This window comes from Trematomus bernacchii, unplaced genomic scaffold, assembly GCF_902827165.1.
Source record: "Trematomus bernacchii unplaced genomic scaffold, fTreBer1.1, whole genome shotgun sequence".
Classification (NCBI taxonomy): domain Eukaryota; kingdom Metazoa; phylum Chordata; class Actinopteri; order Perciformes; family Nototheniidae; genus Trematomus; species Trematomus bernacchii.
Window position 1 is genome coordinate 6,039,668 of NW_022988043.1, and position 21,090 is coordinate 6,060,757.

The 21,090-nt window shown below is 39.5% G+C and overlaps 1 protein-coding gene across 2 annotated transcripts in view; it reads left to right on the forward strand.

The window, feature by feature from the left end:
- The window catches only part of LOC117473045 (netrin receptor UNC5C-like), a 175,250-nt gene that overhangs the window by 105,666 nt on the left and 48,494 nt on the right, over positions 1-21,090 (forward strand). For both annotated transcript variants that reach the window (XM_034118516.1, XM_034118517.1), the window contains exon 4: positions 7,271-7,374. In XM_034118516.1, the coding sequence (XP_033974407.1) occupies positions 7,271-7,374 (104 nt within the window). The remainder of the gene's footprint in view (positions 1-7,270; positions 7,375-21,090) is intronic.

Sequence of the window (21,090 nt, forward strand, 5' to 3'; positions counted from 1 at the left end):
GTAGCTTACAACAATATAACCAGGCATTTGTAACCCAGCAACTGGAAACAACCGCAGTGTGTTAGCCAGCCTTTCTGGGAAGAAACTGGAGCTGCGGCGCAGAAACCAAGATCACGCAACAACAACAATCTCAGTGACATTTGTCGATTTTCTGCATAAAACTGCATGCTAGACAGTTGTATTAATGCACAGTCAAATAAAAATGTGTTTTACCCAAAAGATCAAATCCCTCCTCACTCACTCTGACACTTTTGAAAACGCTGCCTGTGGAAAACCTTCAGGGTTTTGCTCTGTATGACATCATCAAGAGATTCTTGGTTTCTCGCCTTGAGAAAGACTTCATGATGGTCACAAACACTGTAAAAACATTTTTATAGTGAGAACCCATAGTATGTGTGTGTGAGATGTCTCACCATCGCTGCAAGCCACAGAGCTTTTTTCCAGATGTCAAGGACTGCTTCAGCACACTCTTAAGTGTTGAAGTGGTAAGCCACAGCTGATGTAACCACACACATTTTAAGTCACTTTCCAAAGTCCGATGTGAGAAAATTAACATGTAAGTATCAATCGTCATTATACTTAAGTTTAAAATAAGGGAAGGGAGAAGGGATTGACTCACAGAGTCGCTGAATTGACTCCCAAAACCATATGCAATGTATTTGTCAAAGTATATTTTAAGATGAAATTAAAGCTAAACGAACTGTAATATTTTGGGTACGTTAACCTTAATCTATTTTCAGAACTACATTTATAAATGTCTAATTTAGCTATCACAATTGCATAGGTTACTACAACTAACAGTCTAAGGGGAAGAACATTGTCAGGATCTCGACACAAACTGATGAACCCAAATGCACGACGCTGAGACAAAGTCTTGAATGTAAAAAAATGTAATTTTAATTTCACAGATCAGGTAATCCCTTTTAACAGAGTAGGTACTGGAAATAACAAAAGGCGTTCACAAGGAGGAAAAAACTAGGCATAACAAAAAGAGAACTTAAGCCTACAAAATTAAGAAAAGAAACAAAACCTGACATGAGTGAAAGCGATCCTTTCTGAGCTGAGGCTTGGCACGACCATTCGGAGAAACAAACAAGACGAACTGACACAGGACAGGGGAGAGACAGGACTATTTAAACATGAGGTGAGTGGGAACAGGTGGAAACAATCAGGGGCGGGGCAGACACTGATGATGGCGGGAAAAACACACAAGAGGAGGAAGAAACCGGGCCTGAAATGAAAGACAAGAGGTAAGTACAAAATAAAACAGGAAATGACAGACAAAATACATAAACATAACTAACACATTTGACAAGACACAACAAACATGTGAAACGCAGAGTTTAATTTCTAGATTTACAGATTATTCTGTTTCATTCAAATTAAAATATTAATGCTAATTTGTTTTCATTATATTTTGAAAACATATTTTATTTCTAAAGCAAACACTTTGTTTAATTTAATTTGTTGTGCTCTAGAATGCCAGTGCCATGTCAGCAAATTGAGTTGTTTACTTCCTCAAAACTTGTCTGAGGATGGGAGGATCTTGTCTGACGTTTAGGGCTGATCACAGGTTGGGAAGTGTTCAAATGACAGGGTGGAGAGTTCAGTGAAAGAACTGGTCTGAGTGGAAAAAGAGACTCCCGAAAGTCACTTAGAGAAAATGACTCCCTATATAACCATGCTGAAAATGATACTGGGTCACACTCAAGGTCAAAGAGTACCTTGCCTTAGTTCTTTCTTTCCTGATATTGCAGATCCCATATGCTTTTTCCTTAAGTCCCCTCTCAATAGTACACAGTCTGTACAAAACGCACAATTGATAAACATTTCCTATAGATCTGTAGAGAATTGAAGGACATGCACACAGAAAGAGAGAGGCTGCTTCAACTGCACTTAGATATGCAGCTCCAACATGAACTATTTCATTGTGTACAACTTTGTTTTCATTTAATACTAATGTCTTCAAATTACATTTATTTTTTCATAATGGTCATTAAATGTTACCTTGCCCTTGTGTGTGCTTTATCACTCACATCATTTCGGGGATTTTTATAAGCCAAAGATCAAATTGTTTCCATTGCATGCCATCATGTAGGAAATTGGATGTCCAAATTATCCCCCCTGACACTTAAGGAGAGTACTTTGCCTGCTACTTTCTTCCCAAGCAGCTCACATTGCTCTTTATTGCTTGAGCAGCTCCACTAGGGGAAACCGTTATGATTTGGCATGGGTAGCATGCAAGCAGAGACACCCATTTTGGATAATTGCTCTGAGATGTGCTTATGTAGAGGTGCCTGAGGCAACACACTCACCACCAACATAATAACAGTTTTAGTTGTGCAATGGAAGAAGTTTTAGAGGGAGAGGGAAGGAGGCAGAGAGAGACAAGGAGAGAGGGAGGGACACAAGGAGGGTGAGAGAGAGAGAGAGAAGAAAGGGGAGTTTATGCAAGAAAAGGTCATGTTCTGAATAGATGCTTACCCTGCTTTATTTTCTGTTCTCACACTGAAGAACACTCGGCAAGGTTGCCCTCTGTATTCTTCAACCCTGTTGCAGTTCTTCGTTGTTCAGTGAATTTAACTTTGCTTTTGTTATATTTATGAAGCTGGATAGCGTTATCTGCAGTTTGGTGTGAAGTGAGGTCAGTGAATTGATGGGACACAGCTGTCCCTCCTGTCCTGTGCACATATTTCCCTTGGGCATATATTTGCACACATGCACAATGACACACACCTTTCATTGATGTTAATTCACGGCCCCCATGGTGTCGTGGACACAATGTCACATTCCATCTTTCTCGATATCACACACGCTCCCAAACACACTATTTAGCCAAACTGGCACCGACATTTTACTGTGATAGCCTGCTAGCTTAGCGCTACATGTTAATATGTGCGAGTTGTGTTGTCTGTTAATCCCCTGAGCGTTTTGCTTTAATCTCCTTTAATTTCATTCTCAATCTTTATGGAAATCAATGCTCGCAACCAACTCCTCATTTCACCATCTCCCTTACTAATTAAGACCAGGAAATTGTTCCTGGAATTGGCTGGCATGAGAGAAGTGCATCTCTCCCCTCAATCACTTTCTCATTCTCTCCTTGTGTTTGCAGTTATGTATTGTATACATTTGTTTTAACGAGCATGAGTCTGTTATGTTGCCTGCCTTGAGTATCTTACCATTTGTGGTTTGTGGTTTTTCCATTCCATGTGTTGTGTCTGCTTGTTAGTCTTCATCTCCTATGTGTATTTCCCTCACTGTGACAGTATCTGACTCTTTCTATTGGTTTCTCTTTGTCTCTCAGTGTCTGTCAGTGTATGTGTGTCTCTGTGCGCTGTGTGGGAAGCCATGTGGTGGATTAAAGCTAAAGCTTTGGGTGATTACTCCCATAATGAACCATCATGCTCTGTTCAGGCTGTCATCCCCCACAGGGATCAGCAATATCCTCACATAACTCTCTTAACAAATATATCTCACCACATGAAATCTGATAATGATTAGATGTTTACTGTATAAAATTAAACCCTATTATTATGTAGGTAGGAAGATGTCCTGCAGGAAATCTTAAAAGCTTTGTCAGCTGTGTATATACGTAGCAAACAAACAGCATGATCTTGTGGTTTGCACATACAGATTCAGACATTGTTCTCTCATGAGTATTTAGCTCATCTCCTGATGATTCCTAACTTACAGAGAAGCTCCTAACTTCATTGCATTTACTTTGCAATTTAAATGTTATAGGGGTTTTAAATCTGCTCTCAGGTGTATGTGATGGTCCTAGAGAAGTCATGGTGGGGTCATGGTTAATCATTGCTATTATTATTTATTACTTACAAATGTCAGAGAACATTAATTAGAAACATGCTGAACCTTCTTCTTTTTGGGACTGCATGGTGACATTTGACTCTCGTCCTCGGTTTTAGCATTTACATTGTTGTACAGATTTCCTTTTACAAACACTTGAGAATGTACGAGCAGCGAAATGGTAAGAATCACATTACCAATATCACTTATTATCACTAAATAATTACAGTATTTACAGCTCAATTACTTACTACATATATTTACTTAATTCCTTAAGTCAATGTACAAAGCGAAAGCATATCTAAAATTTGAAATACAAAATTCCACAAATTCTGGAAATAAGTAATAATAGCATGCATGAACTTTGTACTGGTTGTCATACAAAATATTCCAAATTGTCTACGGGACTCAATATAAAACCAGCATTTACAAATGATTTGTCATGGGCTTGATTTAATGTTTTTTATACGTTTGTGAACTTAGACACACACTATCTCTCACCATGTTTTTGTAAGATTGTGATCTTGATAAAGCAGGAATAAACAAAGGCAGATTGATGGCTGGTAGGGCTGATGGATTGCTGCTTGGTGTTGAGAGAGATGAGGCAGATAAATGCAGATAATACAAGATGGACTCACTGACATCATTTTCTACTGCATGGTTTGTCCAATCAGGTGGTTTTGGTAATTGGAAAAAGTATAGGAGGTCCTGCTGTATGCTGCCAACTTCCTCCTCTCTCTTTCTTCCTCTCATCTTTCAACTTTCACCTGCTTTCCGGACTTCCACCCTCCCTTCACTTCGCCCTTCCCCATCCCATTTTACGTCTCCCGTAACGTCCACACGGTTCCGTTGCGTGCTTCAACGGAGACGCTTCCCATTCACTTTGAATGGGGTGACGTCAAGCTTTGCCGAACTGCATTGTGGTTCCGTCGCGTCGCTTTGCCTCTGTTGCTCGCTTTCGAAAGTTGAGAAAAGTTCAACTTTTCAAGCGTCGACGGAAGCGCCAGCCAATCAAATCATATGCCAGTACAAGCGCTAGCCAATCAAACGCGAGGGAGCCGTGTGGACGTACCGTCATTGTCCTACACTTTGCCTCCTTCTATCTCTTTATGCCACTTTTTGATGAAATACCCAGATGACTATGAGTTGACCGGTTCAGCATTAAATAATTGCTTTTTCTAGTGTTTGTGTCTTTGTGTGTCCACACATGGTGTACAATAGTTGATGGATAAGTACACTTGGGAACCAGGAGAGTAAAAGGACAAAACAATAAAACACACACACACAGGTTTAAAAAAGCTGAAGGACAGAGGGGAGAGGATGTGTTATACACCTGCAGCAATACTTTACAAACTATCAAAGTGACTAACACTCTTCAAAGTCAAAACATTTGTTATCTTTATATCTCAAAGATTGTATCACTTTAATATTGCTGTTAACGCTGCCATAGCAACAGACCTCTGGACTTTAAAATACCAGATATGTAGCTTATTTTATTATTTATTAGTTATCCTTACATGCTGCCTTTGTTAAATCTGTGATATGTGAAACTTTATCATCGTGATACAGATTGCACACATTTTTTTTTTCAAGTAATGTACTTTATATATCATGTTGAAGGCATAAAAAGGTCAGATCTGCAGCTCCCTTTACCCCGATCATGTTGAGACTGATTCTAGAAAAAAATGTGATCGTAAAACTCTAAATTGCACCCAGAAGCGTGGATTAAAAAAACTCAATCCCCTCCATATGTTCTTATTTAGAAATCCATCACATCGGATCAGCACTATAAATAAAGTCACCTGCTAAGTCCTGCAACACTGCCACCCCTCTTAGGTTACAATTTGTTTTATGGCCTTTTTCTATGGCAGGCTAATCATTTTAACATGTGTTAAGCTCAACTGCCAATATACCGTAGGGATACATGCATACAGAATGCTATATGGCATTTGACGAAGGAGGTGAACAGAAAAGCGAACAGTAAGAGTGAATAGCTTTATGGACCCAGGGGTGGACTTACGCAGAAGCTTTAAGTGTCATCGTGAAAGAAACTAAAAAATACAATTACAGGATTTGACCTTCAACAAGCAATCTGAAAGTAACTAATTCATAAGGATCTGTAGTGCAAGACGTGAAGACTCATCATAAACCAAGCTCAGAGTGCTTTCTCCTTTTGACCTGTCTCAATTAATACATTTCTGTCTTTTGTGTAAGACATCATAAAGAAGAGTGGCAACAAGAGAAATAAAGATGCAGAGAAAATGTATTTGGCATAAATATCAGTTAAACCAAACTGTCCTTCCATTCACCCATGTATCAATCCTCCCACAACGGTTTTGTTTCTTTGCTCACGTCTTTCAACGCCTCCGCTCCATCCTTATTTATTTTGTCTTTCCATGTTCTGTTGTTCTTATTTAAATGTCTAGCTAATTGTCCTAAAGTCTGCTACTGTGAGCATTTGTTCCCCTCAAAATTAAAACAGCTGAGCCATCTCAGAAACGTTCTGTGGAAGAAATGGCAGTGCATTCCATACGGCTTTGTAACACTGTCATTTATCACAGCATGTTACCCATTAGTGTGAATCATTTATTGTCTTTGGCCTGCTTGAGTTCCCTTAAGTCCGGCAAGTCTATATGGAATGAAAGCAAGGTTAAATATTGTGCGCAGTGATTGAGGGGTGAGCATGCAACAAAGCAGCCTGTGTTCAAAAACTTAAGTGTATGTGTGGTTAACTCTTTTTTAAATGAAGACATTGTCTGTGTGTGTGTGTGTGTTTGTGGGCATTACTTGCTTCTAAGAATATACAGCTAAGTGTTTTTCCTTGCTATGTTCATTTCTAAAGTGACAGGAGAGTGGGAGAAGTCAATATATGCATGGCTGACTTCAACTACCAACTCCATAATTACCGTGTCATTGTTACCGCGGAAATGAGGTAATGAGCTTGGTGTAAAATGACATGGCACCATCTCTGAAATGGGTTCCCTGAACGATGAATCACAGGATACTTTTGCCAAAGGGCCTCCGACACAAGTTCGCTTTCCATTGAGACTTTTAACTTTTGGTAATCCGTTTTTTCTTTTTTTTTCCTTTGATATATTTCCAGGGGTTTCCTGGTTTGAGATCAAATAATTACCCGTGCAAGCACTTTGCTTGTTTGGATTCAAGATTTGAACTGTGTTAGTCATTTGTTTCAATGCATCAGTGTGCTATGTGATGTTTCAACGTGGGACCCTTTCCAGCATTTTGAAGCCAGGAAATCAAACAGGCATGTTTTTGTTGCGGGTTACCAGGATTCCACTTGCAATGAGTGAGAAGCAAGCCGATTGCAGATGCAGTGCAAAGTGCACATGCTGGAGTGTAAGGTTTAAACAAGTCATGGATGTAGGAAGGGACTAAATCTTTCACAGCATGGTAATCCAGTACCAGTATCTCACATTTGTCTGTCTCTTTTTGTCTCTCTCCTTAGACCTGAAGAAGTCATTTGAACAGGAACCCCTGGGAAAAGAAGTAACTCTGGAGCAGGAAGTCCTGTTGCAGTGTCGCCCTCCGGAGGGCATACCAGCAGCTGAGGTACGTAAGGGCAGCGTTATTGTTAACCTCCACCTGAGGGGAATGCCAAGCAAGACGTCAGATTAGGAGGACTATTGAATAGGACTTTTAAAGAGGGAGAAATACAAAAGGGGATTTAAAAAAAAATAGGAATCATCAGAAAAACATTATTTGGAAGTGCGGTTTAAAAGTCTAGATTTTTAAATCATTATGTCTGCCAAGCAGGATTTGTTTTCACTTTGGTTTATGGGTTTAAAATGTGCCTGTTTGTCAGCAGAAACAACATAACAACTTCCCAATAGAGCCCATTCATCGTAAATGTTGTATGTGAGGGACTACGGATGGAAACTAGCTCAAAGCTAAAATCCGGCATGTTTACGTTTTTAAAGCTTTATTTGTACACTGCCATAACTTTTTAATGTAACGCATTGAAATTAATCACTAAACGTTTTTAGAAATATAAAGCTTTGTTTTACATATGTACATACATTTGTGTTAAATTGTCACAGGGAGAAATCAGAAAAACAGCCCAAATCTCAGTTTTGAGTCACAGTTATTCGAATGCTCTACTGAAATGAGATTTACCTGATCCAAAGTTTGAACTTAGAATCAAATGTCCCCAGAGAGCCAATTTGAGTTACAGCACAAGTTACTTGGGGAAATCTCAGAGAGAGGGAATATAGGCTAAACATTTGCCGTCTCTACCTGAGCTTTGCACATTATAACTAGGGTAATTAATGAAAGTGGATGGCATGATGTTCCTAAAAGGATTGAAAAATAATGTTCTTTGTCATTAGCACAGATTTACACACTTCTGAAAATGGAAGTGGAAACACAAAAACACCCTTCACTTAGGGGAGAGTAACATTTGCCAACAAGTAAAATCCCAACATCATTATTTTGGCCATTTAAAGAGGTCACTTAACTGCCTTGCTCAAGGAACCTTGTTTAAACAAGGCTGACTTAATGAGGTCAGAGGGTCCCAGCAATGCTGTTAATTCCAACAGTAAAGTGTGGTACATTTTACAAAACTTCCCCCTTTATTGTAAGATAATAATGTGTAGCTGCTGCAAGTCCATTGTCAGCTCATAGACATTTTACTGACTCATCTAATGGGCCACACAGTAAACATCCACTTTAGGAGAGCCGCACGTGTCACTTTCACTCCCTGAGGGCCTTAACTTCAGTGAAGAGTGTCATTCGCTATTCAAATTGTTCTTTATTTTCCTTGTTTCATCTGGCTGCGTTCCCACCTGAATGGATAAAAAGACCTAATTTAATTTATCCAGTCGCTGGGGGAGAGCAGCACAGCACAAAGAGACGGCTGCGCTCCCGGATAAGGAGTCTCTGAATCAGGTTTCGCTGAGGGTGTGATAGTCGTTTTCAATTGCACCTAAGTACACAGCACCCCTGAGACAAAGAGGGGGGGGGGGGGGACTGAAGGAGAGGGGGTGAGGTAGGCACTCAGACAAACCAGTGTACAAAGTGAGGGGGATTGTGTGGGGGGAAAGGCAGAGGTGATGGTGGGACAGAAAGAAAATGGGACAGAAAGAGGTGTGATGGGGAAGAACAAACTGATAATTTCCTTTCCTGTCATTACAATCGTAAAATATGTAGACAAATACATTGGTAAAATTGTGATCAGTTTTTATAGTATAAAGCCACAAAGACTTGAATGGTTTTTTCCCACTTGTATTGTCCCTCTCTCTCTCTGCCACACACACACACTTACTACTCACAATACTTCATCTCAGAGACAAAACTCGACACTAATGTCGTACTGCTGCCTCATTTATTTATTTATTTAATTTCTCCTTGAACACAATACTTTCATGCACAAAAGCACACGGAAAAACAAAGACACCAACACACACTCAGAGCTTCTTTTCTAGTGTGTTCAATTTGTTACATTTTCCATCTGTTTCTCCTGTCATACTGGGATCTCAGAGTAAATGGATTGTTCCGTCTCCCCTGTCTGCTGAAGCTGATTAGAGGGATTTAGGTTTAAAACCAGTTGATGACCGCAGGATGTAGCCCTGACTTTCTGTTTTATCTCCTCTGACTTTCTATTTCTCTTTGTTCTTATCAAGTCCTTTCTCTTGTCTCATTCTCTACCTCCTCTTTGACTTGCTCGCTTTTATACACACACACAGACACACACACACACACAGACACACACATAACCAACCATCTTTCTTTTGATTGACAGCTGTGGTGTCCTGTGACCTCTCTTAAAAAGTTCTAATATTAGTGGTTGCGGTGTCGACCAGTTGACGACTGTTGTAAAGTTGTCAATGTGATGGGGTCGGTGCCCTGATATTCGATAGCCACATCGTAATAGTCAGCTGGCATCACGTGGGTGTCAACATGATGCACCAGAGCATTGACTAAAACACACACACAAACACACACACAGACACCGACACACCAAGACACACATTGAAGTTACTTATTCCAATTCATATTCATGCAACATATGTAAATACCAACATAAACCCATGCAAATACAGACTTGAAAAAAGGCACACACACACACACACACACACACACACACACACACACACACACACACACACACACACAAACAAACACTTAAAGTAAAGAATGACAAAAGGTACACCAAGGGACAGATTAGCCAGGGATCATTTTAACGGCTGCACCAATGTATGACTTGAGAGGTCAGGGTCAAACCAATCCAAGATTGCAAAGAAAATGTCTACACGCCCACCAATGCAACATAATGTCCTCTTCACTTTCCTCTGACAGTACTGCTCTTATCCTCCGTCAGTCTTCTCTGTGTTTTTTTCTCTCTCTCTCTCTTTCAATTGAAAGCTCCTGAGAGACACAATTTGAAGCATTGTGAAATCCTTGAGAAACATCTAAATCTCTTTAGACTGTGATAGAAAGCCTTTAAAAGCTGATGGAAAGCTATTGGATTCAGCAGGGAGGGTTCAGCAGTTCAACAGGAAAGGTTTTATGGACACAGATGGTGAATTCAGAGAACTTGCAACAAGTGCAGCCCTATGTTCACTTTCAAAGAAAAGTTTGCTTCAATTTATTCAGTTTTTTTCATATTTACATGAGGATATTTGAATCCTTTATGTTAAAGTATATTTAACAACTGTGAAAAAGCTATACAAAGCATCGGGGATGTTACAGTGTTTAGGGGTCCCCTCTCAATACATTTCACAGTAGGTAACGCACTACTAATACATATTTCCCGTCAATCTCAAGAAGTCACACTTGATACTGCACTTCCTTGGGTTCTCAGCAGTACAGCTGCCAAATGTTAAGTCAATCCAATGAAGCGTTGTTGAGGAAGGACAGAGACATCTTTTTGATATGGTTAGAAGAATTACATATCTGGTCCGAGGTCATCTAAACCAGTCAAGATAAGTTAATCAGCCATTAAAGGTTTTGTTCAAATATCTAAAAAAAAAAAAGAAGCAGTGTGAAACTTGGATCTGAGCCACACTCATCTATATGTTTCCCTATGAATGCTATAAGGTGCATTAGGATATAGAGACAGCAGAGTGAAGCAGCAGTCTGACAGCAAAAATACATTTTTTAATCTTGAAACCGAAGAGTATAGGATTGACCCCACAGGCCAGGCAAAGCCAGTAGACTGCACATAGCAGGTGGGCGTATGTATTTGTGTGTGTATCATGACTGTGTGTGTCTATGTGAATAGTTGTGTGTGTGCCTGTCTGCGTCTGTCTCTATGTGTGATTGATCACCCCAGCTGCAGTGAAATAAACACATCAGTGTGTGTGGTGACAGGCACTATCCCTACCCCACAAACACACACACACAAACACACACACACACACAGTCAGACAGTAACTTGATACGTGTCTGGAACCTGGTCAAGTTCATGTCACATTATTTAACACTCAATTCACACCTAAATTAGTCAAATAGTTTTGCTAGGATAATGGCCTATTAACATATACATGATATATCTGACTTTTATCCTCCCCTTATTAAATATGATATGTTCTGATGATAACATTACTTGAGTAAGTTACATGTCATTGTTATGTAGGGTGGCATAGGAAGATTGTCCTTTAAGGATATGATTTAGATTCAAGCTCCAAGCCCCATATTGGCCAGCATTTTTCAATTTGTCCTGCCTAAGTGTCCTTGAGCAAAACACATCCCGCTGCCAGCACCAAGGTTGTTTTTATGTAGCAGATTGGAGGCAGCAACTGAAAAGTTGAAGTTACCTTCAGGCAGAAAACACACACACGCACACGCACACACACACACACACACACACACACACACACACACACACACACACACACACACACATCATTATAGTATAATATTTTGCCTTCTTTGGATTCACTTTCAATGTCACTTGTTTGTGAATGACTTTTGTTAGCCAGTATGAAATAATAAGTCTGTGTGTGTGTGTGTGTGTGTGTGTGTGTGTGTGTGTGTGTGTGTGTGTGTGTGTGTGTGTGTGTGTGTGTGTGTGTGTGTGTGTGTGTGTGTGTGTGTGTGTGTGTGTGTGTGTGTGTGTGTGTGTGTGTGTGTGTGTGTGTGTGTGTGTGTGTGTGTGTGTGTGCACGGGTGTGTGCCTGAGTGACTCTTGATGAAAATCACAGCAGACTTTTCTGTCAGAAGGCATCAGTGGTGCGGTGTGGCCAAAACGCTAAGGGCTACCTCACTCTCACACCCGTACAGTATACTGTACACAGACACAGTACATTTAATTCCCTAAAGTCTCCGTTGTTAATGTGTCATATGATGACACTAGTAACAGAGTATGACTTGAGGTTATAACATCAGTGGTGGTAATGTGCTTTAAATGGACAGTATAGGTGACAGTGTGAAATAAACTGTCTAAAAAATAAGACATGTTCTATTCCTGTACACAGAGAAGCAGATGTATCAAATTCATCGCTTTTTGAGATCTTATAGTAGCTCAATGTCTCACCACAAAAGTATTACATACTACAAGACAAACTACAGTATTTGCAAGTTCTGAATACATTATAAACATGTATTTCCCCAGAACATGCCAAATATTGAAACTTTTTTTTAATTGAGATTTATTGGTGAAACCAGGAAATAACCACGAATGGAATGTCTTTGTTTTGGACTTGTGTTACTCTCAATAAATACAAATAAGGACATCCCACGGGATAGCAAGGTCTATCGATATAAATTGTGTTATCACATAAAGCATTGGATAGTCACTCAGAAGCAAAAATGTTGTGACCACCACATCGTAAGAATTACAGTTATTCCATCCTTGTCCTGCTCTTCAGAAACATGATAAATATGTCCCTGTGGTGAGTGTGTCTGTGTGTGCGTTTCTGTGCACAAAAAACAATTTATGTAATGCTGCTTCCCCAATAGATCCTTACCTTAATCCTCGTTGAGCCAGCATAGTAAGCCCCATGGCTCATCTCCCATCACATTTTACCTTGATCCTCAACCTCTGTCAGAAATCATCACCGTAATCCACAGATTAGTCAGCAATCTCTTCTTTATTCTGACTGTCTAGGTGAATTATTGAAACGGTGTTAAGATTATTAAAATGCTGTTGTGATGGTCTATCCCCGCAGAGTAATTTACAAATGGTGCAGATGAGAAGGAGAGACTTAAGTGTGGTTTCAGTGATACATGTATTGTGGTTGATTGTTGGTGATGTCGAGAGGATTGTGATCAGTATCTAATGATGTATAAACAGCCACATGAATGGACATTAATGTAAACACACATGGTAGCCCATGCCGTGTCTTGCATCACAGTGCAATCTTTCAGCCACAAAAAACAGTGTCTAACACACACACACACACACATACACACACACACACACACACACACACACACACACACACACACACACACCACACACACACACAGACACACAGACACACACAGGTAGAAGAAGACATATACGGCACATTGAGTCTAAACTGCAATTCCTGGAGCTTAGAGAGGCATTACATCACGTAGAAATATGCGTCATCTGATGTAGATAATATCCATCAGACTTCAGATCGTCATTGGACATTTGTATTTCCTTTTCCTGTATTTTATCATCATCTATCAAACTTGCTCACTTTTGTATTCAATTGAGTGGTCTCTCTGTGTCTCCATACAGTCACACAATTAGTGTTTCTGCTGCTTGTATTCCCAGTAAAGTGATATGCGTGTCCAATCGATGTCGCTGACTAGACAGAGACTCAATATGTATTGCTTGCAAAATATTCTTGCAAACAATCTATGCTAACTTATTTTCTGACTTTCCTGCATGCATTGGTTTCAGACAATAACTGGAACTTTTTATAAAAACACTAAGCCTAGATGTTATTCTTTGCTTTCACACAAGTGGAATGGTTCTGCTATTTCAGCCCTGACGGTCACTACGTGCACTTACAGTACATTTCCCCATCGTCAGGCCATTTCAGGAAACCATCAATCAACATTTAAAAAGGGAAGCTTCTCATTACATTTAGTCGCCCTATGTTTTGTCTCGTGGACCTGCATTATTTTCTTCCATCTTCATAGAATACAGGAAGTGTGCAGGCCAGTGATCATATGTAGTTTTCGGTCTCTGTGGTCTGAGGTTTTAGTTTTTTTGAGACTACGACTTTGTTCTTTATGTGTGCTTTATGTAAAGGGTTGAACGAGTGCTTGAAGTATAAAAGCAGGAGATAATGAGGGCGTTTGTGTAGATCCCTCTACACACCCTAAATTAGGCAAAACTGCTCCCCCTCCTTTCATTACCCATTCAAAGGCTTTGGCAACACTATGAGACTATCTTTTGAATCAAGCCTTTTTTTTATGTCGGTCTTTAAGTGGCATGGAAAGAGTATTACAAGTTCAATAGCTGATCCTTCACTCTGTTTTTTTAAATGAATGCTTGTTGGTTGACTTTCGAGGAAACCTTGCACCTAAGCTACTTTCTCTGTTTATTTATGTTGATGTCTTTCAAACGTTTTTCACACTTTTCCACGGACTCTTGTCTCTTTTTACACTTTGTCGCCAGTGCTGTCTCTCAGGCACTTGTCCTCCTTGACACAGTTCTGAGAGAAAGCTGTGAATTGAGGGTGACATGACAGCGTAGACTAGTGTACTGCGTTGTCAGGCGGCTAGCCGTGCTGCCCTCGGCACTCCTGACAGTTTTGCCATGGATGAATGAACACACTGTTTTGACACGGAGTGCGACAGTGTCAAATAACAAAACTCTGTTCTTTTCGGTCCTCTGTCAGTCAGTTTTATCAGTTTTTCGACTTTGATAGTCTTTTGGGAGAACGCAAAACTGTGGTTGTGCACACAAGTCTTTTAATTCTATAAATGTTGTGAGCATATATTATCATTCTGCGATGGAGAAAATAGTATGATGTCATTATGAAATAACAGTTAAAAACAGTCCTCATTCCTACTGCTGGGTAGAGTTGAGAGATAATTGTATAAGCTTAACTACTAGAGCAGTTGGAACAGTCAATTCCTCATTTGGGACCAAAACTGAACAATTTTAATAAGCCACGGTGATGAATAATTGCTACAAATTAATTGCTTTTCACTTACATCACTATCCACTTAAGTAGTCTTCAGTTAGTTAATGAAAGAGGTCATTTTCAGTGCATTTTATATTTCTTTAAATGTGACTGTGTTGATAACAGAACTTTGTCAGATGATCACCGTGTGGAGCCGATATAATGTTTGCAATGATATGTTGATGACCCATTCCTCCATTTAACCTTTTACTTGTGTTATGTGAAATCAAATATGAATACATTTTTGCTGAGCTATAATAACCATGATACTGCTTACACACTGGCATTCCAAGAAGCTCTTGGTCCTATTGATGCTTTGATTTCAGAAGCATTACTCATTCAAAGGTAGATGGCTTTACTTACTGTAAGTGTGGCCTTGCAGGGGCGGATGCATAGCACTTAGTGGTAAGATGCTCCTTTAGCTCTTTTGGGAACCATAAAGAGAGAATATGCTGCTGCTGATGGTCTCTGTTGTCTTTGTGTCAGTCAAAACTGTAAAATCAATACTGCAGCTTGATGCACAGCTACACACAAATATATCAAAGACATGGTATTGACCAATGCAGCTAATTATTCTGCTGAAATGTTACTAAATAAGGAACGAACACATTCAACTTCATAGTGTACCTTATCATTAACTCACCTAGAAAAAAGAAGCAACTCTCCAGAAACCCAATGTTAAATTGATTATCCATTCAAAACCTGCAAGAAAGTTATCCAAATTAATTTGTTACTTAAGGTTTGGTTAGAAATAGATCATTGTCATGGTAAAGGTACATTGAGTGAATTTAACTCAGAGCTCTATTGTCTATTGTCAAACACCTTGCCAACCCAATAATCAACCAAAACAAATAAACTAAATGGAATGCATTTCCACATATTTTTGGCTTTGGACAAATATATTTACACTGCTACTCAGTCTGAAATTAATTAAAACAGGTATTTATTTTATTTGTATTATGTCCATTGTGATGTTTGTTTACCATGCTCATATGTCTCTGTACATCCTAAAACAAAATGTAATGCTGAAAAACAGGGAGGTCCCCAGTAGTTCAGCTGACCCGGCTAATAAAACAAAGCTGATTTTGTTATTGGGCGGTTTTAATAACACTGGAGAGCTGGAGAGTCAATTAAAAAGGATTAGCATGCCCCCAATCAGCTCAGAGCCTCTTCATGCTTTAATGATTATGGAGTGTCATCAGCACTCCTACACTGTACAGTGAATCAGCTCTGACACACACACACACACACAAACACACACACACAAAAACACACACACACACAAAAACACACACACACAAAAACACACACACACACAAATCACACACACACAAAAACACACACACGCACACATACACAACTGTGTGTCAGTTAGATATTTGAAGGGTTAGCCTTGTGCTTATAAAATGTATATACTTTACATGCATGCAGGCATAGGAAAAAGTGACAAATACATTTGTTTCTTCTTAGGACATTTTGTTTTCATTTATGATTTTATCACAAACTCCCTTAATAAGGTTGGTTAGCGAGGTTGAAGGTTTAAATCTACCTTGAATAAGTATTTTCTTTTGTAAATTAAACATCTAAAATAACTGGACAAGGCTAATGTTGACCTTGTTTGAGATAGGAAAAAAGTACACATTAGCTGATAACCCTGTGCGCGGGGGGACATACCTGACGGGAGGGACTGAAGTATATATTAGCTTGAAAAACAAAAACAGACAGTCCTAGACCTCCTACCCCTACTACCCACCTCTGATATAATTCATGTACATTCTTTATAAACACTTTTCTTTATAGGAAATTAGATTGGTGTTTTATTGTAATGGCAGTACATACAGAATAAATGTCTGCATTGGCAGTCTAAAAATTAAGCACCATTTGGCAAGGGGTTTATATAGTTGGCACAACTTGCTAGAAACACATTACTACAAAGATGAGTTGCGACATCACAGGTGTTTTTGGATGTTAATACTAAAACACTTATGCTCTTGAGCGTTGTGTGTCCTGTGGTTTCTTTCGCACACCCTCCCATCTGCCCTCATGTCATCCCCCGCTGTCACTTTATTCTTTATTTCTCTCTCTTCGCCTCTACTTTACCCTTCCATGCTTTCTTTTTTATCCATCTTCTGTTTTTGACATTAGTGATGTTAAAGTACTTAGTGAACTGGAGGGTTCAGCAGGAAATGCGAAATACATCACTCTCCAGAGCAATAAAGAAAGCAACAGAGACACAGATACAGAGGGCTTCAACACTTTTACTGCATTGACCCGCAACCATGCACAGGGCTCTTCTATAATTTAACAAGCTGTCAATCATTTTCAACACTGGCTCACAGCAACCAAAAAGTATGTTAGGCAACACACAGCCTTTAAAGTTTTAATAAACTCCGTAGTATCTCCCGAAGGACACTTGCTGCTTAAGTTTAGGCATAAAGTATTTTTGAGCTGTAGTTGAGTTAGATCTAAAAATGTATTCTGTATTCAAATCAATGCTGGGAATATGAGTTCAACTGGTTTTCTGCTAGAAAATACCAATAATTAGGCGTTATGCTTTAATAGTCAACGGTTTTATTAACCAAAATGTATGTTCAACGTTTGACAGTTTTGTAAAGGCATGTTCTGACTGTCTCCATCACTGTCATTGTATTTTACCTAGTTCTAGTTTACCTAAATACCTCCAGAACACATACAGTATCAACAGTCAGAGCTTGCTGGTCTTAGTAAGTATTGTAAGTATGCTTTATTTAAACAGAAGACGGAACATGTTTGATCCTTTCATTCTCAAAGTTGAAGTTCTCCATCGTAAGAAGAAAGTGTCTCTTTTGAGCTTTTCCCTGGTGATATTTTTGAGGTGTTTTTTTCTGATTGTAGTTGTTACTAGGTCAGCGTCTGTTTGGGGAAACCTCTCTTTGATGCGTCTGAGCTCTTGAGTGGATTTGGATGTTTTTCTTCTTGCCTCTTCCTGTAGTGATTTGAGTTGAGGGTCTCATTTCAACTTTCCATCCCCTAACACTCTCGCCTGTAACTGTCATCTCTGTATTATTTTCCTTCTCCCTTCAGCAACCACTGCTACTATTACAGTGCACATGCATTTTCATCCTAAGAGCTTAAAGTCTGAGTGGTTTTCTATTTACTCAGGTTGTTTTTCATTTGGATTCATTTATTTTATTCCAATTTCCTGTCTTCATTTTTTCTTGACTGCGGTTCTCAGAATAAGTAAGCCTTTATTTTTCTTTTGACAAAGAGGAACTACATAATATAATAACATTTATTTTTGCAAATAAATGCACGAATTGCCTTCGTCATGTGTAAACATATATACAAACCAGTGTAGCCTTCAAATGCTGAAAATATCTCATTACAAGTAGAACAAGTTGGAACACTGGCATACATATACCCGTAGTGAATACATCTGAGGTCACTTGAGTAAGTTACAAAAGCCCCTCCTTCCCCAATACATGTAATGAGCAGTTATTAAATAAGTGGGTCATGTCTCAGTGGAAATGGCTTTGCTCCCTGACCCTCAGGTCCCTATCTACCATCTCTTGGTTGTCCTTCCTATTTGATATAATAATACTTCTATAGTGAAATACTTTATGTTTTTGAATAATTGATATACATTTGCCTCACTTTTAAACCATCATTTATTTTATTTACTCTACTTACTTCATTTTAACTTCATTTTCACTACACTGCTTCACTTATTTGATTTTGTTATTGTTTTCGTTTTACATGCCCTTTAGAAATCATGGTTTCGGTCTGAACAGTTTTTGAACTGTTTTCTTAATGTCATTTTATTGGATTGTCAGTCAGGAAATACTTGATCCTTTCTTTCATGGTTTGCAAACGTCTGCATCACCGCCCTTCTTCTCTGCATCCTTCGCTTTCTGCACATCTCTTTTTCCCTTTTACTCACGAATCACCTGCACGATGTCTCAAAGTGCAGCTCATCTCTCAATGCTCCAAACTGGTAGTCCATCTGTGCGAGGCCTTTTTATTTGATGCTTCAGAAATGGGTTGGGAAAGCTGTCAGAACGCACCTCATGTTTTGAAAAAGGGATAGCGAGGTAAAGTATTATCCATGCAAGCTTTCTCCTGTCTTTTCCTCCCTCCTCTCCCCTGCATTCCTCACATGATTTTGACTTACCTTCTTTTGTTTTCACAAGTGTTGGGCCTAACATATTACCCCAGTATATCTTCCTTCCTTACTATAGTCCCACCACTCCCTTTTCTCTGCGTTCAGCAACTCTTTCTCCTTCTGCTCCCCTTCCATCATTTTCTCCGTAATTGTTGACATAGCATAGAAATACCAAATTGCTTCTTCTCTTCCTCAGTCTCTATCACCGCCTCATTACATTTTCATTGGTCCTTTGCATTGCACTCACTTTGTCTTTCCACAAGCTCTCTCTCTCACCTCCTCTCTCGTTTAGTTGACATTGTTAGGTTAGCTTTAATGGATCACCAACAGCTATCTGCTCCTAGCTTGCATTCCCTGTTTCCTCATCCTCCTCCACCATAATCACTGCCTTCCTAACTCTCTATCTTTCTCTCACTATTGCCGTGGAATAGTTTCCTCTATCCAACCCTCTCTTGAGATGTTTCCCCATCCATCTTTCCCTCTCTCCGTCTCTCTCCACTCTTGAATGTTGACATGAGAGGGTGAGTCTAATAGATCACTGTGAAGCATCTGCACCTGTGTTAAATCTCAGAGGTAATGGTGTGTGTGTGTGTGTGTGTGTGTGTGCGTGCATGCGTGCGTGCGTGCGTGCGTGCGTGCATGCATGCGTGCGTGTGTGTGCACCCTAGAGAAGCCAATTCAGGCTTTCTGTTCAGCACATCTGTGACCTCCTTTAGTGCTGAGCAGCTTCCTTGTTTCACCTATATTTCCTTTCCTTTCCTCTCTCCTTTCCTTCATTTCACCTGACCCTACTTGGTCTCCTTTTTCTTGTTTCCTCTCCTTTCTATCATTTATGAGCTTACATTGCGCAGAGGGAGCCATTAGCTTTGTTCGCTTTATTATACTTTCAGGGACACACTGTAGAAACAAGTTACTTCAGTTATTTTATGTGCTGCATTTTTTAAAACAACTGCTGCATAATGATATAATACAAATACATGATATTTAGAATCTCATTCACAAGGGCACGTCACGGCTGAGTCAAATAATACTCATGTATCATATGTGCATGCCATGCATCATTCAGTGGAAGTGTACCAAGGTGCAGTGGAGTAGTATGTTATAAATAGGCCTTTGTCCAACTGGGTGTCCTCCTGTGTCCCAGTTCTGTCTGTGTGAGACACCTTGGAGAGCGCTCTGCTCTTCCTCACAATGCTGCACGCCGGGGACCCTTTTTTTATACACATGCTTCATCTTAGATCCACAACTACAATTTAATTCCTGGTAGTAATCCACTATTTTAAAACATACACAAAGTCCTAGTTCATCTAATGTACAAGACCCCTTAGAACGATCTGCTCTTGCCCACGCATTGACTTCAGCAGAGAAGTCACAACATGATCTTTCATTTCTACACTTTCTATTTTTCAGATTTTAAATGAATGTTTTACAAACAATCAAATTGCCAAAGATACTACATTATGTTATATGAAAAGGTATTTGAATATTAACCTTCAAGGGAAGACTGTATCTGTCTTTCTGTCGGGTTAGTGTGATCGATGTCTTGTATAACAGTGTAGGAACAAATAACAAAGATACGTATTTTCTGCATTGATTAAAGGGAAAAAAAATGCTATAAAAACCCTATAAAATAGTGCAAATTAAAAAAGTCCACATTTTAATCAAAGGTGTTATGAACATCAGTGTGGGATGGTTGTCGATGGCGACCCAGTTATGTCAGTGTTTTTAATTAGGTCTTTATGTCACTCGCATGGATCTAGTTAATTAAGCTGCCAGAACCTCTGAAATCCCATGTTGCCATGCACACATATAGTAACAGACACACTGAAATCCACGCACGCTTCCCTCACTGGCATCCAGTATGTGTGCACAATGTACAGTGACCTTACGTTAACCTGCACAATCTGCCTGGCCTGCCCAGTCCTGGCGTGTGCTGTGGGTTGGTGTCTGTGGTAAATTCCCCACAGTAGTAGTGGGCAGCAGGATTGTCCTAATCACCTCCCAAGTGTAGCCAGTGAGGATACAGACAGAAACACCAGGACATATGGCCAATTAAGACAGGGGTATGAAATGACA